The 26877-nt window shown below is 32.2% G+C and overlaps 2 protein-coding genes across 2 annotated transcripts in view; one reads left to right on the top strand and one right to left on the bottom strand.

Annotated features, from left to right (window-relative positions):
* Positions 1-26877, top strand: part of LOC105194942 (flotillin-2) — a 272683-nt gene that overhangs the window by 2584 nt on the left and 243222 nt on the right. The window lies entirely within an intron of this gene.
* Positions 14544-26444, bottom strand: LOC105194950 (glucose dehydrogenase [FAD, quinone]). Its single transcript, XM_039449364.1, has 3 exons — positions 25903-26444; positions 24668-25185; positions 14544-16681 (listed from the first exon to the last, which is right to left on the bottom strand). Exons 2-3 carry the CDS (start codon positions 25170-25172, stop codon positions 15390-15392), a joined length of 1797 nt encoding a protein of 598 aa, XP_039305298.1. The 5' UTR covers positions 25173-25185; positions 25903-26444; the 3' UTR covers positions 14544-15389.

Below are 26877 nucleotides of genomic sequence, written 5' to 3'. Positions count from 1 at the left end.
AATGACTTTTCAGAAAAACGAATTTTACAGCACACAGGCGCGCTCACATTAGAGTTAAATTATAGCGATTATAGTATCACATTTCAATTAAAGTAAACATATTTTTTTACATAAAGTTATATAGATATATTTTAGCGTTATTTATCATTAGTTATTTTTATAATTTTATTAGTTTATTAGTTTATTTTATTAAATAAAGTTTTCAACGGAAAATTACCACAACTTTTCCATCCATTGAATTTTTTCGACAAATATTGCGAAAGTTGGAATGTTAATAAAATTGCGACATATATGTTGTAAATTTATAAATTAACCACCAGTGACATGGAACGAAAATAATGGATTATTAGCACATTAAGGCCCGATTGCACCAATGTTATTTTGGTTTTAATCAAGATATAAGTACGTGTCTGTCTTTATTTAGAAAACAAGGTAAAGACTAATACATGTTTAATTTTCTTTTGAAGACAAAATAACATTGGTGCAATTGGGCCTAATGAGGAACATTAGGCAACCCACAAATTCAAAAAATTCTGAAACTTTGTGTACAAATAGAAAAGTTTATCCGTAATACAAAAGTAGTTTTTGTTTATCCCATTTTTCAATTTTAGGAGGTAAAACATCCCTTTGAAACGATTTTTTTCTTTCCAAGCGAATATTGTCGAAACTATAAGAGATAGAAAAAAATGTTCTGATTGAAAGGCTTGAAAAGTACCTTATAACGATGATTTAAAAACATTTTTTTAAAATTATTTTTTATATTTTTACCCTTAGAACATATACTACTGGAAGGAGTAGGTCTATAATCCTTGTACACGCACCGGCATAAATGGTGTCTCTCTACGCTGACGCTCGGCTGCCGCACACACGCGAGCTACGCAAGGCGCGCACGTACGTGTTTCTAGGCAGCGCGGCGGAGGTCGGGGTGCTGGCAGAAAGTAGAGGGGGGCGTTTCGATACCGCATCTTCCTCGCTCGACGCTGGCTCGAGAGAGAAGACACGGAATCGCGGCGCTCGAGAACCTGACAGAAATGGTATCCCTTGCGCCTATACGGCTGGTATACGGGATACCGCGGTTTGTCGCGCGCTGTTGTAATTTTTAATTGTATAAAGAAATTTACTCGGATACAAATATTTGTTTGAAAAATAATGTAAATAAAATTACGATTTTTAATAATAAATTAAAATTATGTCATCACAGCAATACAGCATTTACACAAAGAGAACAATTTTCTTCATCTAAGCAAATTATGTCTGTTTAAGATCATAAATTCTTCTAAGGAGATTGTAATTGAGGTAAAACAATACTCGGAGAAGTGACAGACTTCTTCATATTTTGACGTTACAAATTACTGTACAAAATTTAAGAAAAATCAGACGTTCATTCGGTTATTCTCTCAGAGTATTGTTTTACATCAATTATAGTAATTACAGTACAGAAAAAAATTAAATGTCAACTCAACAATTCATTGTTTCATATATAAGCAACAATATAAAATCTTCTTGGAAGAATTTATGATATTAAACAGACATCATTTGCTTAGATGAAGAAAATTGTTCTCTTTGTGTAAATGTTGTATTGCCGTGATGACATAATTTTAATTTATTATTAAAAAGCGTAATTCTATTTACATTATTTTTCAAACAAATATTTGTATCCGAGTAAATTTCTTTATACAATTAAAAATTACAACAGCGCGCGACGAACCGCGGTATCCCGTATACCAGCCGTATAGGCGCAAGGGATACCATTTCTGTCAGATTCTCGAGCGCCGCGATTCCGTGTCTTCTCTCTCGATCCAGCGTCGAGCGAGGAAGATGCGGTATCGAAACGCCCCCCACTACTTTCTGCCGGCACCCCGACCTCCGCCGCGCTGCCACGAAACACGTACGTGCGCGTCTCGCGTAGCTCGCGTGTGTGCGGCAGTCGAGCGTCAGCGCGGAGACACCATTTATGCCGGTGCGTGTACATTCGAGTTGACGCAAAGAAAATTGACAAGGATGGAGATACAATGCGCAGTAGATTGACAAAGATAGATATAGAATGCGCCTAGTGGGCAATGCACATGCTCCGATAAAAGAAAACGTTGATATGCGCGAGGATTGTGGGGTGATGAAAAACAGTAGTAGCATCGGTTTGATTTGTTTTGAGCATGCACATTGTCAACTAGATGCATTATATATTCATTCTTGTCAATCTTCTCTGCGTCAACTTTTTAAGCTTATGCTCTTTCTACTAATATATGTTCTCAGCTTCCACCACCACTTTATATTTGTTTTTTTAAATTTTGAAATATTTTAATGACAAAATTAAAGCTTATTTTTATAGGAATTCAACCATATATAATAAAGTGTCTTTCCGCTATACTATTTTTGGAAAATAATTACGAATCCTATAGGTATATGCACACTTGTACGCTATAATGTAACGCTGTGAATGCGCTCAATTCTTTTACGCTGGAACGGATTTGTCTCATACTGTATATTACACGAGAGAGCGTCGAAGGCAAATTAGGACAGTACAGTGAATATTGAAATAAGAGTTTTTTTTTTTAATAGATAATGATAATTGAAATAGTAAAATATTAGTGAGTTTTTTAAACTTGCCTGCTAAATTTAGTCAAAGTATGTATGTACATAATACTTTGAATAATTTCTCGATACCTATTAAAACCAAGTTATGAATAGAGAAATTTATTTTTACAAAATATTATTTATTTAATTTTAAGATGTAGAGCAGCTAATTGCAGTAGTCGATGAATTTTATTGACGAAGGTTAAGCAACCCGGAAATTTAGTAAACTCTGAAACATTGTAAGTAGAATAGATCACGAAATTATTTTTGGCTCATACCAAATTAAGCTTTTTTTTCAAGGAGTAATTTTATCCTCTAAATACATACTTTGACATCGACAAAAATATTTGACTGATTTTAGTAGGTGAGTTTGAAAAACTCATTATTTTATTATCTCAATTATCATTATTATCTATTAAAAAAAACTCTTATTTTAATATTTACTTTATTGTTTTGCCTTCAACGCTTTCTCGCGTAATACGCGGTATGAGACGAATTCGTTCCAGCGCAAAAGAATCGAGCGCACGGACAGGTACATATAGCGCGCGCGCGTGTGTGTATGTGTATATCATTTGTAATTATTTTTCAAAAATTGTATAGCGAAAAGACACTTTATTATATATGGTTGGATTCGTATAAAAATAAGCTTTAATTTTGTCATTAAAATATTTAAAAATTAAAAAACTAGACAAAACAGGCGCGCGCAACGCGCGCACTACAGATCTTCTATAATATTACATAATTTTTTAACAAACTACAAATTAAATATTATTATTAACCTCTCAATACACATAGTCAAAATACGCAATCTCTGCGATAACAGTCGTTCACAAAGTAAGTGCTGAATAAGAACCAATCAGCACAACGGGAAAGCGACAACAATAAGCTTTGAGAGTTTGTAGTATCGATGCAATGTACTTTTTGACTTTCTCAGATATAGGACAAATATGAAGTAGTGGGGAAAGTATAAAAAATAATTAAAAAATATTGTTAAATTATTGTTATAAAGTACTCTTCAAGCCATTCAACTTTTATTCAGAACATTTTTTTCTATCTCGTATACTTTCGACAATATTTGCTTGGAAAGAATAAAACTGATTTTTTTCAAAGGGGTATTTTATCCTCTAAAATTAAAAGATGGCACGAGCAAAAAATACTTCTATATTACGGATGAACTTCTCTATTTGTACACAAAGTTTTAGAATTTTTTGATTTTGCGGGTTGCCTAATGTCCCTTGTAAGTAATACAACGTGCTGTTTGGAGTTTGATAAATTGATTCAGCGCGAATAAAATTGATTGATATTTATTAAGCTAAAAGGATAACAAAACAGGAAAATAAATAACGTAGGATACATTTTCGGAAATAATGTACAAATAATAAAACTATATATAATAAAGTGACATTTAATTTTTCGAATAAAATATGATACAATCTCTCTCCCCCCCTCTCCCCCCTCCTCTCTTTTTCTCCCTCTTGCCCCCTCTCTGCCCTCCCCCCTCCCCTTCCCCTTCTTCCCCCCTCTCCTCTTTTCTCCCTCTCACACCCTCTCTTTCTCCCACCCCTCTCTCTCACTCTCCCCCCCCTCTTCTCCCCTCTCTCTCCCTCTCTCTTCCCCTCTCTCCCTCTCTCTCTTCCCCTCTCTCCCTCTCTATCCCTCTCTCTCCCCCTTTCTCCCTCTCCCCCTCTCTCTCTCTCTCTCTCTGTAGCGAGGCGAGGCGTACATCACACATGAGTGTACGGATGCATGCATTCATTACGGAGACGGGCTAACGTGGCGCACGATAAAACAAGAGAGGTTTGCACACTTTCAATAAAGATATTGACGCCTCGAGCATCCCGTTACCAAGCGGGCGTCTTTTGATATAAAGAGTACAATTGGTGCTCCGATATCGCTTATTCTGAGTCGGCGTCTTCTCATTACGTTCTTGATCGCTGACCAGAGCATACGTATTAGAAGTTCGCAAACAAGTAATTTCGATAGTATCCTATTCGTATTTCGTTATTTTTCCTCAAGCCGTGAAATAAGGCGCAGGATAGTTGCTCCACGGTGACGTCCTCGGACTCAGGGCGGCTGCTCTTAATAATCTAAATATTCAAGAAAAATACCCGTTGGTCGTAACAACGTATACGCGAGTGATTTATCTGCTGTGACTGTATTACTGTTGTGGAAATAAACTTGTTATATTTTTACACGAAAATAAGCGTGGAAAGATTAAGTTATTTTCTGCTGAAACACACACTCTCTCTCTCTTTTAGCTTTACTTTTTTAAAAATTGTTAATTCCAAATCTATTACTTTTCTTGTACATATTTATGTAAATTACTTTTGTATGCATAAAAAGTTGATGAAATATGTATATTTTATTAAAATGTTTTTATTGTGTGTAATTTTTTAAGTTGTGATTACAAATATGAATACAAAATTATCTAATAATGTTACTTTTTCTATAAATATTATCTATTATAATTTACAAACGCGTATTATGCACTGGAAAAGATATTAACTTGACTAAGTTTTTCAACTCGATTATATTTTTTTAGTTTAACTATTTATGTATTTCATTTCAATCGCCAAGTACGCTGCTGCTATAGATTTTACCCATCTTTGATTTTATTTGTCACATAATTTGCTGCTCATCGGTATGGGCGTGACCCGCTTGACCACGTTGCGATTGATCACGGTCATTTGAGCGGCTGATGCCTACAGTTTTTCCATTGTTTAACACTGTAAGTGGCTGATGGTCAATTGCAACGTGGTCATAAGACTCCCAACCCATCGGTAATAAATATACTTGCAATATTTTAGATTTCACTTCTTTTTGATGATATTATATTTGGTTTTATTCATTGTAATTTTGGTTATATTACAAAAAAAAATATACTTGGCGTTTCTTTTTACATTTTTAATGTTTTTTTAGGCGGATTATGGTTATAACAAGTAATTTTGCTTGATTCTTAATAATTTTGCGATACAATAAGTAACTCGAATTAAAGAAAATTTTTATTTATGATTGAATAAGATATTATGGAATTTTTTTACTAATCTGCAGAAACTTTTCGAGAGTGTTACGCAAATTTTAGAGGAGATAAAAGGAATCAAAAAAATATTAAAAATAAAAAAATTATAAATGAAACTGGAAATAAAAAGTCATTATTATAACATTAACGTCGATAATGATTACGCGTCGGTTATAATCGATTTGTTTGATGTAGTAATTATAATAAATGATATAAAGGAAACATTTGTTTAATTATATATATTTAAATGAGATATTAATGCAGTTTTTTAATCTGTGTGCTCTAAAAACTTTTCAAATATGCAAATTTTAGAGAAAATAAAATATTAAAAGTAAAAACACGATTGAGGTACGAAATAAAAATATTTTAAAAATTGGGGAAATCATCTAAATTATATTGTGTTTACTCATTTCTTTTAACTGAAATAAACATTATTACAATAAAACCATCACATTTTTAAAACAATAAGGTAGAAAATAAAAATTTTAGAACTACTTTTTTTTCTAAATGTCGGTATCTGGTAAGACAACTGTATATTATAATAAAAAAGTTAACGTGCCTTGATTTTTACATGTCATCAATTGAAAAAAATGATTGCAAAACATTGTATCAAATGCAAAACATTTTTTTTGTTAAAAGAATTTTGTTTTTCAAACTTTATCAGAAATAAGCGTTTGCAACGTTTAAAATAAAAATTGATTTATTATTTGATAATAATTACTAACAAGGAAAGGTTTTGAGGTGTCTCTCTTTGATTTTGACGAGCCTTTAATTAATATGTGTAGTGCAGATAAAAATAAGGGACACGTATTTTTTTATACATGCCTGTTTTCACTTTTCAAGGGGGTGAAACACCCCTTTGAAGAAAATAAGTTTTTTTTTTTTAGTGTATATTGTCGAAACTATAAGAAATAGAGAAAAATGCTTTAATTGAAAGTAAAATGGCTTTTTGAACCATTTTTTCTATACTTTATAACAGTGATAACAATTTTTTTTTTAATACTTTTTCCACTATTTAGCTATTATTTTTAAATTTTTATTTCTTTTTATAAGTAAAATAAAGTTTATTTTATTACGAATTCAATGGTATATGATAAAATTATGTTGCGACATTTTTATTTTCCAAAAATAATTAAAAACCACTCTATAACGCATGGTACGCGCACACGTTTGTGCGCTACGTAAGTGTCCCCCTCCGATTATGAAGAGCCTTTAATATATTTTTTTACACTTTACTACCACTTACCTCTTTTTTTTTTAATTTTTCTTTTTTTTATAAGCAAAATCTTTTAATTAGAAAAAAATTTTTTTTAAATTTTTTATAGTTTTGACGGTGTGTGCTTTGAAAGAAGAAAACCGATTTTCTTCAAAGGATGTTTTACCCCTTAAAAGTGCGATTGGGCATGTATTTAAAAAAACGTGTTTTCTTTATTTTTATCTGTACTATAACATATTAAAAGCTCATCAACTCTAAAAGGGATACTTTTGTAGCGCACGGACAGGTGCGCGTACCATGCGTGTAGAAAAGTTTTATTATTTTTGGAAAATGTTGGAACATAACTTTATCCATACATTGTTGAATTTGTAATAAAATAAGCTTATTTTGCTTATAAAAAAAATAAAAATTTTGAAAGAATCAGGTAAGCGGTGGAGAAAAGTATAACAAAATAAAATTTTTTTTATTATTGTTACGAAGTACTTCTTAAGTCATTTAATTTTTAATTAGAACATTTTTCTTTATTTTTTTATAGTTTTGACGATATACGAAAGAAAAATACCGGTTTTCTTCAAAGGGGTGTTTTAGTTCTTAAAAGTGAGTATTGGCACGTATAAAAAAATACGGGTTTCTTATTTTTATCTGTACTATATATTAAAGGCTCGTTTAAATCGGAGGGGACACCTTTTGACCTTTCCTTGTTAGATTTATTCTTTGTTTGTTTATTAATGTCATTTTAATTGTATCGTTAATAGCACTTGTATTAACTGTGTTTTCTGAAGATAGACTGAAGACTGTCAAACGATTTTCTTTGTCTTCTTCTGAATTCATGGACTTTATATTTTAAGAATGCAATGTAAATAAATTTGTAATTTTTTCAATTACTGGAGTTTTTAGAAATTTGAAGGGTATTGCAAGATATTCTAAACGTACTTTATTTTTATTTGGCCTGTTCATACAATCATTTGTATTGAAATGTGCACTACAAATTACGTTTGTTTTTGTATTACGTTTGTTTAAAATCTTCTTGCCCAATTACTTTGATCCATTTTTTTAATTGCTCCTATTATTGAGAGGAAATCTAAAATATTTATAATTTTTACTTGAAACGTAACCTATTAATGATATAAAGCTGTCACATTTAACAATTACAAAAAATCTATATTATAACTTACCTAAATAAACGAAACCCCTTCGTCCGATTATTTTTACGATGTTAGATGATACAACGCGTCTTTATTTTTTAATGGAATTTTTAAACGTTTACACGTCTACACGTCTACATACACTTGCATTATCTAATCCGCCATTAAATCGACGTGAAAATGGCTGAAACTAGATATCCGGCTCTAACTGGATGTCTGAATTCGTGATCTAGTTTACAAGGGGAGGACCCGGCAATGATCTCGTCGATTTTAATAAAATTTTATGGGTGTTTAATATTCACTCACACCTTTATTATAAAGCCGTTTCTTGGACAACTTAGGCATATTCGAGAAAATGATGATTAAATATTTCATCTATAAGTACCGTTACAAAAGAACGATTCTCAAATAAGCGGCGCGGCGTGGCGTAGGGCATTAGGACGTCGACTGATACGCTTGGGATTCCAGGTTTGATCCCCGCGGATGCGACTGTTTTTTATTTTATATTTTTTAATTATTATGTATATTTTTTAAGCCGTTTTTAATTATTTAATATAAAATGATGCTTTTAAAGAATGAGGGAATTTAAAAATGCATTTTTATTATCAATTAAATTAAAATTTCTCATGAACACAAAAAAATATATTTGCAATAAAAATTTACAATGATTGTTTTAAAAATGTCAAAATAAATGTTTCTCTAAATTGTTATACCTAAAATGATCTGCGAGTAAAACCGTTTTGTTATTGTTTTTTTTTCTAAACCTGTTAGCTTGTATACGAAACTTCTTGCTTAAAATTGTAAAACAGTAATTGTAAATTTTTATTGCAAATATATTTTTTGTTTTTATTTTTTAGGTTTTTTATTCTTGTGTTATATATTTTTTGTTTATGAGAAATTTTAATTTAATTAATAATAAAAAAGCATTTTTAATTCCTTTATTTTTTTAAAATAATATTTTATATTAAATAATTAAAAACGGTATAACAATTAAAAAATATAAGATAAAAAAAAGTCGCATCCGCGGGGATTGAACCTGGGATCTAAAGAGTACCAGTCGGCGTCCTAATGTCTTATGCCACGCCGCTTACTTGAAAATTGTTCTTCTGTAACGGTACTTATAGATGCTGGAAATAATAGATGCTGGTTCGACTAATGAGTACGCGAATTTCAATGTAACAATACAAATTTATTAAGGATACTGTTATACGGAATGACGCAACTTAATACTTAGAATTCGCGGACGCGAAGAAGCGTGTTAACTATGCGAGAGCTGACGAGCGTATGAATGTCACAACGACTAACTCCGACAAGTGAGCATCGCAAGACGAATATGCCCGGCTTTCCTAGACTTCCAACTCAACTAGATGAGTAGAGGAGAAACTCGCCAGTCGCCACATACCCCCCCCCCCCTTCGAGTGCCAACGAAAGAAGAGTAATACATAGAAGTATGGGCTACTTAATTAAACGCTAACTAAAGTATTACAATATAGTTGCAACGCAGGGCTTACAAACTAATAAAGTTAAACTAATGTTAGACTTACAAGCTAATTACAATAAGGTTTTAGGGAAACACTGTAACGCAGGTACAAATTACAAAGAATTGAACAGCCATTTGCTTAGATTAAATGGCACTTGCTTTTTTTTGCGCAGGATAAGTTTTAATCTAACTTGATTGACGTTCTACCGAAAGGAAACATTTGTTAGATTGAGTTGAAGTAGAGTCCTATATAAAGAGAGAAGCGACATTGATGTCCGAAGCTCTGATTGGTAATCTGATTGATACTTGATTGGCTAAGTGAGCAGCTATATTGTGACCACAGCTGTTTGCAGAATGATACGAATGGTGTTTGATGACGTTAAAGCGGTCCCAAAATGGCGGTGGAGGACTCAATTGGATACTGAAGGTTGTGGTGGGGGTTCGATGTCGCTTCTCTCTTTATATAGGACTCTAAGTTGAAGTAGAAGGGATTCCTGCAGAAGGCATTTCATTAACGTTATCTAATAGAAAATGCGCGGTTTAAGCCGTTTAACCGAGACTCTAACAGGTCGATTATTGATTTTGATTGTATAAACCTTATCGGTATTTCTTTGAATAACCTTGAAAGGACCAGAGTATGGCTGTTCCAGAGGTTTCTCAACCGCGTCATGGCGGAAAAACATGAGAGCAAGAGCTCAGTTTCTTAAAGAAGAAAGGATGTCTTTTATAGTGGTGAATTATGGGCACAGGTTTTATTTGGCGTATATACTCTGTAAACTCATTAATAAAGATCTGAGGTAAGATCTGGAGTAAAATCTTTCTGGAGGAAAAATTTTCCGGGTACTTTAAGCGTAGTGCCGTACACATATTCGGCTGGAGAAGCCTGTGTATCTAAACGAACATGAGTTCATAGACCAAGAAGAACGGTTGGGAGAGTATTAAACCAATTATCCGTATGATACATTAACGCTGCTTTTAAGGAGCGGTGCCATTGTTCAACCATACCATTCGATTACGGTACGTGCTCGTATGAATGCGCTTGCAATCTATTAAAGATAATAGAGCAGTAAAAAGTTGAGACTCAAATTGAGCAGTAGTTAAGATTTTTGGGGCACCGAACCGAACAATCCAATGATCGTAAAAGGTTTTTGCTATTGTGTCAGCCGTAATATTGCTAGGGGTTGCTTTCGGCCAGCGAGAAAATCTATGAGGATAAGACAGTATCTATACCCATTGACAAGTGGAAGAGGATTATATTTAGGAATAATATTTAGATGAACATGGTCAAAATAATCATCAGGAGCCATGAAAGAAGCAGGAATCTGTTTGACATGACGAGAAGTCTTAGACTTTTTACAATCTAAACAGCTGTGTGCCTATTTAGTAACGTTACGATGTAGGTTAGATTAAATGTATTGTTGACATATTATACGGTCAGTGATCTTGGCATTAGGGTGCGCAGAATTATGGAATAATTCAAAGACTTGGGTGCGCAGAATTATGGAATAATTCAAAGACTTGTTTCCTAAGAGATTTTGGAATGTACGGACGAATAGACTTCGGACAATTCGCAGCTCTGTGTTAGGAAGACCCCAAACCATTTTTTAACTTGAGATAAGATCTATCAGAAGCAAGTAAATTTTTAAGCTTGTCATCTTCTTTTTGCTTTTTTAATATCTGCTAGCCTATTAGCGATTTTGGCCAATTTCTGTAAATCCGGTTTGTTTGCTGCGACTAAGATGTCTTTATGAGTTTTGGGCAATTGCTCTATAAATAGCGATTTGAGAACCGCGGTGCTACACTGGCTGTTATTGAGATTTTTCATATGATTTATTAAATGTGATTGCTTCTAATCGCCCAATTTAAAAGGCTTTTTAAAAGGTTTTGTAAACGCGATTTCGGGGAAATTGCGTATACCGCTAATATGCGTTTTTTAAGTTGCTGGTATAAATTGTCGGGGGATGCGTCTGCCGTAACCAAATTGGTGATATAGGAGACTACCTTGTGATCGACACCAGTTAAGATAATTTGCTTTAATTTGGTCTACAGTAATATTTGCAACGCGCAGTGACGATTTGACTTGAATAAACCACGTTTCGGGAGCGTTCTTTCATAATGGCGGAATTTTAGGAACGCGGTACGTTTCCACGCGCGGCGGGTCAGACATGGTGATGGTCAAAGCGAATGTCACAAAACTAGCGATAACGACAGGGAATGTTACTATGCTAGCATGAAAGCACGAAAGCAACGTGGCGAGAAGCTTAATATCAAGGGTACGAACTAGGCTATGCCGCATGCGTACGCATTTAGTTGTATACGCGAACATACGTGTAGTTGCTAGGCGCTATTTTTGAATAGTTAAAGCAAATGTCGAAACGCGTGCACTGATAATAAAAGTAAATGAGATAGTAACGTTACAGAACGAAGATCTCGATGTCTGCGAAGGTAACAATATCCTCAGGAAGGGATGAGACTTGCCGAAGGGTCAGGAACAACCTTGCCTGGGATGATTTCCCGGTGGACGGGCTGCTTCTACAACGTAGTGGCGGGAACAATCTTGACAAATGACGCGTCGTCTCTTACGCTCTCGACCAATGGCGCAAGGCGCCTGTTGCTAAGGGAGAACAAAAATATTAGCGGCTGCGATGAGCTGCGATGGGCCGTAATAAGTTACGATAAGCTACGATGAGCTGCGATGAGCCGTTTTACAGGATGAAGCTAGCCGATGGGTCAGGAACGACCTTGTCAGGGAAGGAAATTCGTGGAACGGGCCGCCCGTAGAAACACTATGGTTGTAATGGCCTCGACCAATAGCGTGCTGTTGCATAAATGGCTGAACAGGCGGTGATTTTTATCTGCAACAGATGAAAAACCGTCGCATGTCCTCCGCTTCGACACGCGACGGACCTTGCGAGAAAGTTCTCGAACGGGCAGAAAAAAGCGCACTATGCGAACGACGACATCACGTCGGGGTCACCAATTGTGGGCAAAGGCCCACGAGAATTTAATGGTTCGAATAATGAATACGCGAATTTCAATGTAACAATACTGTAACGACCTGACTTCGCGCACGGTCAGTGTTGGTTCGGTGGACGAAGACGCGCCGAGAGAACTAAACTGGTCTCTATTGATGACAAAAGAACTCAGTTTATTGTACACAAAAGCGAAGATGCAATGGAGTATTCGCGGACGCGGCGCGCGGACGGACAAATGAAGATGATACTTAGACGGACGTGACGTTGAACTTATCTCTACGCGCGGACGAACGAAACGGAAAAATAACGCGCGGACGGACGGAACGGAAAAATAATGCTTGGACGGACGAACGACGGCGAATAATCGCGGACTATATACACGCAGATGATTCCGAGATGAATTTTGTTGAACTCGGAATCCATGTTTACAAGTCGGCTTGGCCTTGCTGAAGGCCACGGTCACGGTCACGGGCGCGCGAGTCCGGTGACGATACAACTCGTGCGCATGGTACAGCTGTACTTTGATACGAGACGATCGCGACGCGTGGCGCGTCGGTGTTGCGGCGGTGGCAACGACTCACGCCAAGATCTCTTGGTGGAGGCGCGGAACTCCACACCCCAGATTGTGAGTCAGTGCCGACGGGGAGGAGATCGGATCGTGATTTCTCCGGTCCACCGAGATCTCTCGGTTGAGCCCAAGGTGCTTGAGCCCGTAGAAATGGAGGTGGATAGGATGCTCGTTGCCGAGATCTCTCAGCAGAAACCAAGTTTGTTTGATTTCAAATAAGAGCGGAAAGGAGTATTCTTAGCGGACGGACAGTTCGGAAGAAGAAGCCTTGATCGTGGAAGCGGCGGCGCTTATATAGCCTTTTTGAGAAGAGGGGCGCTGCGGGGGTACGGACGGTTTGGTAACGGAGAGGGAATCCTTGCCACTCGAGGTCGGCAGCGACCGCCACTTTGGCCGCTTCTCAGGCGCGTGCGCGCGGAGATATTCTTGATGCGCGGATGCGTTTCCGCGCGCTACGCCGGTTGGAAATGTTTATTTGGCGCCGTGCGCCGGTTGTTTGGCTGTCCGGCGGGTGTTTCGGCCGGACAGCGTGGAATGGTGGACGGTCCGAGGGGGAAGCAGAAAAACGGTTTGTTACAATACAAATTTATTAAGGATCTACATTATTGTGACTTTGTACATCCGCCTCATTATGACCATTCAAAAAACTTGCCATACAATAACGCGGAGCGTAATGTATCACACTGACTACAATGTACTGCATCATTTTTGGCTGTCAATTTTTGTACCCGCGCTACATAAGCCTGATTATCATCGCATGTGGAATAATAAGTTTACACTGAGGATGATCTAAACCAGAGGATTGAAACGTTTGTAATAATAATTGTTTGTCAATTACTTTAAAATTAATTTTTATGAAAATTTGTCTGTTTGATTTTTTTTTAATTTTGGATCCGCCATTTTTTTTATTTAAATTGCGTATAAGTTATTTTTGTATAACGTATACACAAACACATAATAACGTTATTGTATAAGTACACTCACATTTTATTACGAATTTATTTGCAATTGTACAGTTTTGATATTTTTTGCTCATTTTATTGGATTGGAAAAAATTAAAATTTTATGCATAACAGGTAAATGGGAAGAGCGGGAGATGTGGGGGAATTTCGCTGTGTGTGAAGTATAAAACCCATGTGGACAGTATGATTGTATACCTTGTTGTGCCCCGTAAGCAGGAGAGGGGAAGGCAATGTAGGATGGACATTGCTTCGCGTGGAAAGTAAATGGATGCCTGGAGGAGCGAGACTCTCCTACTCCGAAAAAATCCTAATCCAACCTATACCAAATTTTAGATCTAAGTTTTAGATCTAAATCTCATATTTAGCTCCACATATTTATTCCACATTTTTCTACTTATAGTGCCAAACGAATCTATGATTGCCTTGTTCTACATAGAGGAATATATTTTCTATTATTATAATTTTTTTTTTTAAAAACATACAATAAAATTTACAAAACACAAGTGATACATTTTTTATAACTTTTATTAGAATCATTTTTTACAGTTATATTAATATTTTATTAAAATAATATAAAAAACGAAAATTGTCGAGTTTTTTTTAGTTTTAATCTTAAAAATGACCTTGTCGGTGATTATCATGATGATACGTAATTAGCGCTCCAAAATATATCAATCGACAGCAAAATCACCTTTTTGAAACTCCATCTAAATTTTTTTAGGACAAACTGGAGAATGTTTTGACTGATGCAATATTAAGCATGTCCGATTTATTTTTAAAATTGTTATGAGGATAAAATATTCTTCAAAAGTACTGTTCTAGAGAAACATAATCAGGTATGTCATATTAATATCTAATGTGGTATTGTATATGACACAAGGGACGCCTGATTTTTATTCGAGTTATGTATGTTTATTGTATGATATTTTTTCTTATTTACATTTGCACGTATTTTATCTAATTATTCCGAAAACTTATTTTATGTTTTGAAATTGTAATTTACAATAGTAATATTTTAATAATTTTTGAAGTATATGTTAATTTTTTTATTAACAATATTTTTTTCTGAATAAATTTGCTGTTTCCACAGATTTTTCAAAGTTTTGAATCTTCAAAGTTATAAAAAATAAGAGCCTTCATACATACATTATAATAACGTAATTTAAACGCCAAGAAATCAACTAACAAAATCTTATTACTTTTTTGTTTTTTATTTTATTTTTTTATTCTCTAAATTGTTGCAAATTGAACAACATTGTATAAAAAATTTATTTACGCATTTTTAATCTTAAGCAGTAGATATGATCAAAGAAACTTAGAAGAAAGAGTTCTAAAATTTACAAGAAGCTTAGAAAATGATAACGGAAATCATCGTAAAAACATGGCAACTTTAATATCAAGGATCATTGATCAAGGATCTCGTTGTCATTTTCTGAGCTACTTGTAAATTTTATAACTCGTTCTTCCAAGTTTCTTTGATCATATCTGCTGCTTTCTCACCGATCATATATATTCCTGCGTTCACGTGACCATTAGGCATCGTAGGCATAATCGAAGCGTCCACTACCCTGAGTGATTCAATACCGTATACTTTTAACTCTGGATCGACAACCGCGTAAATATCTGTCCGAGGTCCCATTTTAACGGTGCCTATTTCGTGATTCATCATTGACGGTAGATGCTTGATTGCGCAACGCCAATAATCATCGGAAGCAAACTCAAACTGTGCACAGCTTGGTATTTTAAGGTCATGCAGTCGACTGCCGTAAGCCTGAAAAACTTCGGTTTTAGATATGTTAATAGCGTGTTTTATTCCTTCTAAAATAATCTCTAAATCAGCTGGATGACTGAAAAAGTTTGGATCCATTTTGGGTGGCTCGAATGGATTTTTTGATCGCAATGTCAGACGGCCAACGCTTCTGGGATTTTGAATAATCGGCCAGATCGACCAAGCCTCCTGATTTTCGATTGGTTTATAGACGGCGTCGTATAGATCCTGTGAAATTCTTAGACCTCTTCTTATGGCTTGACCGTTATCCGAATGTAGAGAACCAGATACGAAGAGAAGTTCAATATCTGGTTTTTGGTTAAAAGCGTACTTGGTTCTAATAAATGCAAGCGCCTCGGCACCACCTGGAATCGTTAATAAACCATCCTTGTACAGAAGGTATTCTAGGACTACACTTGGACTAAGGAGCTTGTTCTGTAGCAGTGACACGCTTTGATTCACCATAAAAGTCAATCCTAGGAAACCGATGTGTTCGTACATGTTGTAACCGACTTTGGAGTCCTGAATTACCGGAATGTTTAGTTCTTCAAGATGCTCTTTTGGTCCAATTCCCGATAGCATTAACAATTTTGCTGAGTCGATCGTACCGGCTGATAATAAAATTTCCTTGGAGCAAGTCACTTTTTTCCATACGTTGTCCTTAACATACTCAACGCCATAAGCATGCTTGTCCGCATCGATTAGTATTTTGGTTACTCTAGCACCAGTGATTATTTCCAAATTTGACCGATTAATTTGCTCGAGATAGGCCTTGGCAGCGCTGCATCGCGTTCCACGATCCATATTTACTTGAATATATGAGAAACCTATCTGATCTTGGCCATTGTAGTCGATGATTTTATACCCCAACTTTTCTCCAGCATTTAGAAATGCGGTTGCCAGCTTCGTATGATATGGTACATGTTCCACGCACAAGTAACCGTCTTCATTATGATACATAGAGTTCTTGATGCCTAAGCATAGAAATAATGCGTTTTGTCAATGATATCAGGAATCAGTGACAGGCTTGGTATGGTATTTAAGATTAATCTATTCTAACAAAGTAGATTGGTTCCTTGCAACTATCATATAGAAATATAATATACTGTGATTTCTTTTAATTTTAAGATTATTTTAAATTTATATTGGTATAAATCAATCTGAAATTCAAATTTTGAAGTTTGAAGAAACAGAAAAATGTATATTATTTATGAGAAAATCTTATAAAACAAAGAAACGCATTTTTTTACGATTTTGAGAAATATATAATTTTATTGTCCTAAACTGACAAAAGAACCACCGCAAAAAGAATGGATTTTTTGTCCGTTTCTCAGCCTTCGATTTTGGAATCGAATTTTATGCCAAGAGATAGCTTATGAGACATTAATCACAGAAAAGTTTTATGTTGAGCATATGATTGGTTTCAGAGATATAAAGAGTCAAAGTGGTCATCCATCTACTAAGTAAGAAAATATGACACTAATAACACTTTATTTTTCGAAGCACGAATTTTTGTTGAATTTTTTCTAAGGGTCTCTATGAGTTCTTTGAGCTGCTTATTATGAATTTGACGTTAGATTTTAAAAATTCAAGATGGCGAAATTAATATGGCGAACTTAAATACTGAAACTATTTTTTTCTGTGGAAACTGTGCAAAAAATGGTAAACGGCTTCACAGCAGAATACATATTAGAAAGTTTTTTCACGTTGTATATATGTACAAATAAAACATCACGAACTCTTTCAATTGTTTCGGAGACTTTATTTTTTGTGAGTTTATTTGAGTGTTGTTTGATAAACTTAAAAAGACTTTTATATTATTGGATATAACGATATATAGAGTCATGTAAATTGCGATGAAAAAGCAGGTTTGTAGTGAAAAAACTTCTAAATGTAACAAGGAAAATTATTACATTATCTATTATTTATGCGTTATGTGACATAACAATTTGAATTTGATATTTTTTAAGAAAAATTAATCAAAAAAATGTTTTTTTTATTCAAAAATTGTCGTTGATTACTTCTCCAAATCTGATAGAAAATTTGTAAGCAAACCGAAAAAAACCATAATAAAACAATCTCCATAGAAGTGGAATGAGTTCCAGTATTTGTGTTTGCTATATTACATCTACTATCTTGATTTTTTTAATTTGACAGATTCACAGCAACTCAAAGAATCCATGTAGGTACGCTTTGTAGCATGTCAAGATAATACATGTTTTGTTGTACATGAAAATCTTGTTGATTTGTATTGGCATTATATTCCATTTAATTTGATTTAATTTGGTCTAGCCTAATTTCTTTTTAAATTGGAATTGTTTGTTAAAATTTGATATTGTTAATTAAAATTGTGTTACATGTGTGCAAGTATACGATTGATGTGTTTATTATATTTTTGCTAATAAATATAACATTTTTATAAGATATTTTTAAATTATTATATATTAAGACATTTTTATATTAAAACATGATGGTTCTATGCTGTGTACTATCAATATGTATAGTATATAGATCTATTTTGCAAATAACTTCGATGCCATGTGTCCCGCAATTTTCTGTGTCATATAACACGTATTTGTGTTATATGATGTAATTTTATCTCTAGCACTATTTTTTACACTTCAAAAATGATAAAAAATAGTATTAGTTTCCACAAACACAGCAAAAACATCTCAAATTTTTTTAAATAAATTTTTTTAAATAGTTTCTAGTAGGCTTTTAATTGATTCATAGAAACAATTTTATAGTTACTAGTAAATATTTTTGAAAAAAAATTGAAGCAAAAAATTTGAACAAAAAAATTGTTTCTTGAAATAAAAATTATATTTGATATAAACATACAAATAAAAGTTAATAAAATTAGAAAACATCTTTAAAGAATATACACAAAGAATTTTTCATTTCTTGAAATAGAAAATAGTTTTCACAAGAAGTAATTTATTTTTGAGATAATAAAAAGTATTTTTACATTGAAAATAATATTTCTTATATGGAATTAAATGTTTTAAAACAATTGTAGTATTACGAAAAAGACTCGAAGTTTAAACATAACGAAAAATAAACAAGACTAATGAGAGAATGACGCAGTTATTAATGCGCAAAATTATAATTTCAGAATTTATTTAATAATTATGATTGATCAAAAAATGAACATTTTGATTTTGGAATTATCCTCAATGCTACATTATAGAATTTCAGGAGTATTTTGTAAAGTATTTCGGAAAATACGTAAATAAAGTAACTTATTATAGTGTTTTGAAAAGTTTTTGAAATCGACTGTAATAAAATGCAATAAAAAATAAGAATTACTTTTTGAAAATTTGAAAATGATTTTTACGTTAATTGAGTCAACCATGTTTATAGATACTTTTGTCTCCATTGCTTCAAATCCTATAACTTTTGTATGGAACATTCTTTAGAAAATGTTTAATTTTTAAAATATTGAGGGGTACCGATACTTTCCCAACACCCTATATTTTTTATTGCATTTTTTGCAGTTGATCTAGAGAACTTTTTCAAATGTTATAGGATTTAATTATATTGAAGTTATTTTTATTAAAGTATTTTCTGAGCTGTGAGGTTTGAAAGTTATAGTATACTGAATCTATCACGCCTCACAACTCAGAAAGTACTTAATAAAAATAACTTTATTATAGTATTTTGAAAAATTTTTGACACTAGCTATTAGATTCTGGAATAAAAAATAGGACGTTTCATTTAATTGTTTGCATAAAATTTTTTTTAATAATCTATACTTCAAAATCACTATCTGGGGTTTTTGAGATCGCTGATTATGAATCCAAAGTAAAAAATTCTAAATTTAAAATGACAGACAAAATTATTAAAATTGACCGGATTTGTTTGAAATTTGCTATTTAAGGCTTTTTGAGGTGGCTGATTATGAAACCGATGTCAAAACTTCGAAATAGTGGATTCAATATAGTGGACAAAATTATTAAAATCGACCGGATTTAATTAAAACTTGTTATTTTGATATTTTCGAAGTCTTGATTGCGAATTCAAAATACAAATTTTAAAATGCCAGATGTAATATTATGGACAACATGTCAAACGTAATTTTCAAAATTGCTTGGAAATTCTGTCTGCTATATTAGATTTGCCATTTTTAATTTTATACAATATATTTGACATCGGATTCATAATCAGTAACTCTTGAGTAAAAAAATTTTTAACGAATTTGGTTGATGTAAATTAAAACTTCGTCTATTTTGTTGATTGGTTTTTTTGAATTTTGTAATTTTCACATCAGATTTTTACTCAGCGACTCCAAACCTCCAAATAACAAGTTTCACAAAATTATATTCACTAGAAAGTAGTACAACAAAAAATTAATAAATAATAAAATAATATGTATACTTTTAAACGATATTGCGTTGATATTATCAAATCAATCACATTTCGTGATATATTTATGATGTAGAATATCAAAATACAATGCAATAATATATGCTAAAATTTTATGAAAATAGAAGATATAAATAAAATATAAATATGATATACATTTGAAAATTTATGGTAAATTCTAAACGTACAAGCCCTCAAATTGATTGGCCTTACTTATTGTTAGAATAACTTCTTTTTTATTATTTTTTTATAATAATGTATTTAAAAATATATAAATAATGTACATGACAAAAGTTTATACATATATATATACGAATTCAAAATATACATTATAAAATGCCAGTAATATGTAATATGATGAACCAATATGTAAAACGTAATTTTTAAAACTGCCTGGATTTGCTGGAAAATTCTGTCCTCTATATTAGATTTGCCATTTTTTATTTTGTATAATATATTTGACATTAGATTTATTTGAGTCTATATACAGGGTGTCTGGGAAATCACGATAAATATCGAAAAATAAAAAAAATAAGAAATAAAAATAAAAAAAATGAGGAATTTAATAAAAAAATTAAAAAAGAATGCGATGCGAACTATAAAATACTAATATATATACATATATTAGAAAGTATATATATATATTTCTATATGTATATGTATATATGTATGTATGTATGTATGTGTGTGTATACATATACAATATATATATATATACATATACACACGCACACGCACGCACACACACAGGGTGTCCGGAAAATCGTCACGAATATTTTGGGGCGTGATTTGGGATCTCAAAAGAAGGAAAAAAAAGCTATATAAACATAAATCCGGAAGTAAGTTATATCTGAGTTATAGCCACTTTTATGTTAAAAAAAATCGTATTTTATAGTCCGCACGGCATCCTTAAATTTTTTTATTAAATTCTTAATTTTTTTATTTTTATTTTTTATTGAACATCTTATTTAGTTTGATTTAAAAATAATGTATTAAAAAATAATGTAATTACAAATATCGAAAAGTTAAAAATAATTAAAGAATAAAAATTATTAATTAAATAAAAAAATAATGAAAATTTGAAAATTAAAAAAATAAGAAATAAAAATGAAAAAATTAGGAATTTAATAAAAACATTTAAGAAGGGATGCCACGCGGACTATAAAATACGATTTTTTTAAACATAACAGTGGCTATAACTCGGAAACAACTTATTTCCGGATCTATGTTTATATAGCTTTTTTTCCTTATTTTGGGGTCCCAAATCACGTCCCGAAATATTCGTAGCGATTTTCCGGACACACTGTATATATGTATTGAAAAGTACTCTCAAGATTTATTGAAATTTCAAAATTTTACAATATATGCACATGTATTGTTGTCATTAAACGAAGACTATTAATTGCACGTAATAAATAAAATAGCATCAGTCTTTTATGTTGATTTTTTAACTAAAAATATGAAGCTATAAAAAAATTAAATTATAACAAATATGTTATTGGACCGATAGTGTAACAACACAATAATAGTAAGATAGCCTTCATCGGTCGTAGCTAGGTCTTAGTGCTTTTATTTTTATTTATGTGATTTTATATACTTCGAACTCAACCAGAATGTGCGCCGAATTAATTTTTGGTCATAACACAGCATGTCGAGTAAGAATCAGTAATATCACTATTTATATTAAATTAATTAATTTAATATAATACTTGATGCTGATTTGCATCTATATACCCATTCCCCCCTGAAAAAACTGTAAGAAATTTATTGCGAAAAATAACACCCCACCCAGGGTTCGAACCTGGCACCTCCAGAATCTCCGGTCCCGGTGTCTTACCACCTCGACCACTGGGGCACAGTGATATTTCTCGCAATATTTGGTATATGAGTGACAACGCATTTCTAGGCGCGTGATTCAAATTACAAATATGTTATTGGACTGATAGTGTAACAACACAATAATAGTAAGATAGCCTTTATCGGTCGTAGCTAGGTCTTAGTGCTTTTATTTTTATTTATGTGATTTTATATACTATATAAAATTTATATACTATTTATATACTATAAAATTATACTATTTATATACTATTTATATATATCATAACATGAGACTCAGTCTCACGTTAACGATCAATTCCCCCTTTTTTAAGTGCCTTCAAAACTCTTACAATGTTAAAGCGTTTTCTATACTTAATTGTTTTTACTGTACCAAATTGTTTTTGCTTGTTAAAAACGTGTTTTTTTTAAAACATGTTTTGTTTTAGTTTCTTAAAAAATACAAATAAAATAGAAACAAATTGTTTTAAATACAAAAACGATAGTTTTTGTTTAAAATGAAAAAAAACGAGTTTTTGCTAACTCTGCTTACAATTATATATTAGAACTATATTTACCGGCCTTATGTTACGGTTACAGAATGGGCTTTATCGACACGCTTTTTCTTTTTAAATTTCAAGTAACCAATCACAATTTACGTTTAAGAAGAAAGAAGCATATGTTCCGATTTTCAGTAAATAGAATATAGGTTTACGTAACCTACGGTTAAAAATGAGTTGTGGAGCGTCATACAGATTTAACGCCGGCGTCAACTTTAACAGACGTTCAACTAAACTCAGGTTAAACTGAAAGTTGTGAAACCGGGCTTTAGATCTCAACAAGAGCGGATAGCAATAACTAGTTTGACATGTTTATGAACTCTTTTAATTTTTATCAACTTGAAACACAAGGTAGGAGTATTTAATACTTTGTTATGTTAAAACAATTGGAAAATTTGCGATTATATTATTAGTAAGAAAAATTTTTTCTTCTTATAAGGGACATGTCACGGGTGTCCGACGCCAATTTGATTCTTCTTGGAATATGTTGTTGAACTCGAAAATCTAAGAGACCCGTATTTTTTTATATGTGCGAAATCTCATGTTTGGGGGGGGAGGGGTTAAACAACCCTTTGAAAAAAAAGTAGTATTTCTCGTTCGAATCAGTGCGTTTTTATATTAATCGATTGAAAGTATAAAAGATATTATTGAAACTATAAAAGATAGAAAAATATTTTTTTGAACAAAAGTTGTACGATTCAAAGAGTACTTTAAAGCTGTAAAGAAAAAAATTTTTTTATTTTTTGTTTATCAAAATACCTTTATCGTTGAATTTAGCAAAAAATAACCTTTAATTTGATGGAAAAAAAATTTGGAAAATTTGAAAAAAAATCTTTAGGTGGTAGGAATATTTTGTTAAACAAAAAAATTTTTTTTTACAATTTTAAAATACTCTTTGAACCGTACAATTTTTGTTCAAACAATTGTTTTTTATGTCTTATACTTTCGACAATATTCGTCTTAAAAGAAAAATATTTTTTTCTTCAAAGGGTGGTTTTACCTCTTAAACATGAGATTCCGCGCATATAAAAGAAAAAAGAGTCTCTTAGATTTTTATACTTAACAACATATTTCAAGGAGAATCAAATCGGCGCCGGACACCCGTAACATATTCCTTGCTAGAAAAACATTTTATTATTCGGAATATTATATCATCATAGTTTCTTTTTAATTACTGGACTCAACCTATTCTCATTATTGAACAATGAATAGATGTCGGAATTTTAATTTTGATCATGTGGAAGAATCTTATCACTTGATAACTCACTATTACTTCTGCGCTAGTGAGATTTACGTTGTACTTAATAGATTTGCGTTTTTTGTAAAAATCATGATTTACTAAAATATTGTAAGACGCTGATGAAGACTCTGTGTAGTCGAAACATACATTTTTATATTAACATTTTCACTTGAATAAATGAATATGTTAACTAGATAACATCTGTAATTTATTACATACTTATATAAAAAGTGAAATTGTATTCTAATTATGTTTGTAAATAAGCGAGCTTGTCATCTACACTTTGTTATTAATAAATATATTCTTTAAATAATTCATTAGGTATTTACATTAAAAGTACATTACGTTGATTTAATTATTATTATTGTGTAGAAGATTTAAAAAAGTTTAGAATTTTTTAATTTAGATTTAGAAATTCTAAATTTAGATTTAGAAAAGCGATGCACATACTGCTCCAACAGTGAACTATTTTAGTGAAGAGTTTATTGTTAAAGTTTTCAAAGTTTATTTGTGGCAAGAAATTATTACATTATACATGTATATTAATACCAATACACAATGAATTATTTCCAGAGTTTATGTCATAAATTGGATACAAATGTTTACTTATTACAAACTATAAGTAATTAGAGTTAACTAGATTTAATTTTAATAAAATGATTTTTTATTAATAATTATGTCTTTGTTTCAATAAATCATTCTTTCTATTGATAAATGACTTACTTTCAAAATAATATGGAACAAAATTTATTTTTTGCAATTTTTTTATAGATTGCAAGTATTTTTGCAAATTATTTCTTTGAATTTATTAATTACAATTTAAGAAAAATGTATTTATTTAAAACAAATAAATTTTTTGTGTATGTTTAGAGAGTTTCTCATAATGTATATGTAAGAAACTTTGATAATCTATTAAATAATCTGGAAAGACTAATTGTAAGTGAAATGGAGAAATAGAGAAAAGAATCATCGTATCATACCTGGTACGTTAAATCTTTCGCTTTTCTTAAAATACGGCAGAACGTCCGCGTAAGACCAGCCCACGTTGCCCAAACTAGCCCATTCGTCGTAGTCGTACTTGTTCCCACGTGTATGGATCATATAGTTTAAGATACTCGTGCCGCCCAAGGCTCTACCTCGTGGCCAAGCACACTGACGATTTACCATTCCCAGACAGGCGTTCTTCTGAGGCTCCACGTTGTAACCCCAATTGAAATCAGTCAATTGAAAAAAACTAACAAACACTGGAATTTGATTGAATATATTTGCCGGGTATCCCGCTTCCAATAATAGAACTCGCCATCTCTTGTTCTCCGATAGACGATTTGCTAACACGGATCCTGCCGATCCAGCTCCTACGACGATAAAGTCATACTTAGTGTCGTTTGTATATTTCTCTCCAGACGAATGAATATTATTCTTGACGACGTGTAGAAAAGCGCTGCCGGTTGCTACGGTAATGAAGAATGGCCATAGAATCCTCATACTGAACAAGCTTCTGTAAAATTATAATTGTAAATATACCTTACGTACGTGCGCGCGCGTGCGTGAAGAAATTTCGATTTTAGTTCAATCGCTTCGTTTAAATAAACAATTCTGATTACTTTTGGAGCAGAAGGAATATATATTTGTCCTTGGCAGAACGGTGCGAAAGGCATAATATAGAAGAGTTCTTTTATCGCACAGGTTGGATTCGCAACAATTTGTTGATGGTCATGGTTGACAATAAAGAACAGATTTTCTCATATTTTGTCTCTCTCATCATTCTGTCAAATCTACTAGTGTTGGAAAATATATAGCATGTAGAATCTATCTTATATGTGTTTATGGGACTCGTATTTAATACATGCTTATAAAAGAGCGCGCTATTTAATTTATTCTTGTTTTGTGTTTAATGAACGTCACAAAGACTAAAAAAATGCACTAATATCTTTATAAGCACGTTTTGAATACAGGCTTGTGTAAATATATTTCTTTACGATGTACTCTCTCAAAATAAAAATTAAACCACACACTATCTTATCTTTACACCAATCACTTTGTTGTGTCGACTACTGTGATATAACTTGTGAAGCAATGATTCAGTCATTTTATAGAGGATCCTTTATAATTTGTCTATCCAGTTTTTTCTTTTTACGCTCATAGTCATTTCCGCCGCTTTCTGAGATTTCGATTGTAGATTTTAATGATTTTTTAGTAATTTGGTAATACGTACCGTTTATGTGATATTACACGAGTTACCGATTAGTCACAGAACGATCGATTTTTGCGTATCAATTCGTATTTTTCTTGTACACTACGCCGATCGTATCGGCTCCTATAGAGCTCTTCTCTTTGGAATAAAGGCCCACAACCGACTACTCTTTCTTTTAAGATCCATGAGAGAAATGTACTTTCCCGTCTTGTTTACGTAATACTTAACAGGTTCGACGAGTTCGTTAATATGTTTGGACCGAAAACCCCTCTTCTCGAATTGTTACGTTATGTTGAAATTTTTACACGATCTTAATAATGTGTAATTTATTGTTGAATCGGCAATTCAATTGTAATGCAGTAATAAATGAATAAATATCAGAAACAAATTCGAAAGAAAATAATATATACAACTTAATTTCTTATAACCGATCGTATATTGGAACGAAAGTTTATAGCGACATATAGGTATGCGAGTAAATAAATCTATTTACAAATACCTATAAACATTGTCTTTGAATTACCCAAAAAATCTACGAACTTTTATTTTAATGCAATAATATATTTGATTGTTTCCATTTCTATTTTTCTATTTATGTTAATTTTATCTATTTTCGGCTACTTTCCGGTTTACATATTTCTGCTAATGTTTGACTTAAAAAAGATTGTAAAAATATAAATTAGTAAAGATATCAGTATTTATGAAAACTGTTTATTTACGAGAAATTTTGAAGCGCGATAGAAACTTATATCTAAGGATTTCCATGTTTTCCGCGATCATTATCAAGATCGTGAAAGAAAACTTATTAAAATTGTGTTATAAGATGATATCAGATTTGAAGGCATTATTAATAGGTACTTATCAAATATTTTTAATAATTAATTTGAATGTACAAGTTGTTTTATGTTAACAATAAGTCGATTTTTTTGAAAAAAAAAAAACATTTAGGAAAAATTGTTTTATATGAAAGTTTTATGGTTTGAAGTGGAACAAATA

The sequence above is a fragment of the Solenopsis invicta genome, chromosome 5 (genome assembly GCF_016802725.1).
Source record: "Solenopsis invicta isolate M01_SB chromosome 5, UNIL_Sinv_3.0, whole genome shotgun sequence".
Classification (NCBI taxonomy): domain Eukaryota; kingdom Metazoa; phylum Arthropoda; class Insecta; order Hymenoptera; family Formicidae; genus Solenopsis; species Solenopsis invicta.
The sequence above is the reverse complement of the archived record's forward strand: the minus strand, read 5'-3'. Positions and strand labels throughout refer to the sequence as shown.

Bases quoted from the DNA above. Each gene is read 5' to 3' on its own strand.
- LOC105194950 (XM_039449364.1), bottom strand. From the start codon at position 25,172: ATGAGGATTCTATGGCCATTCTTCATTACCGTAGCAACCGGCAGCGCT. The intron at 16,682-24,667 runs GTATGATACGAT...TTCTATGCTTAG, and splicing joins CGAAAGATTTAACGTACCAG to GCATCAAGAACTCTATGTAT.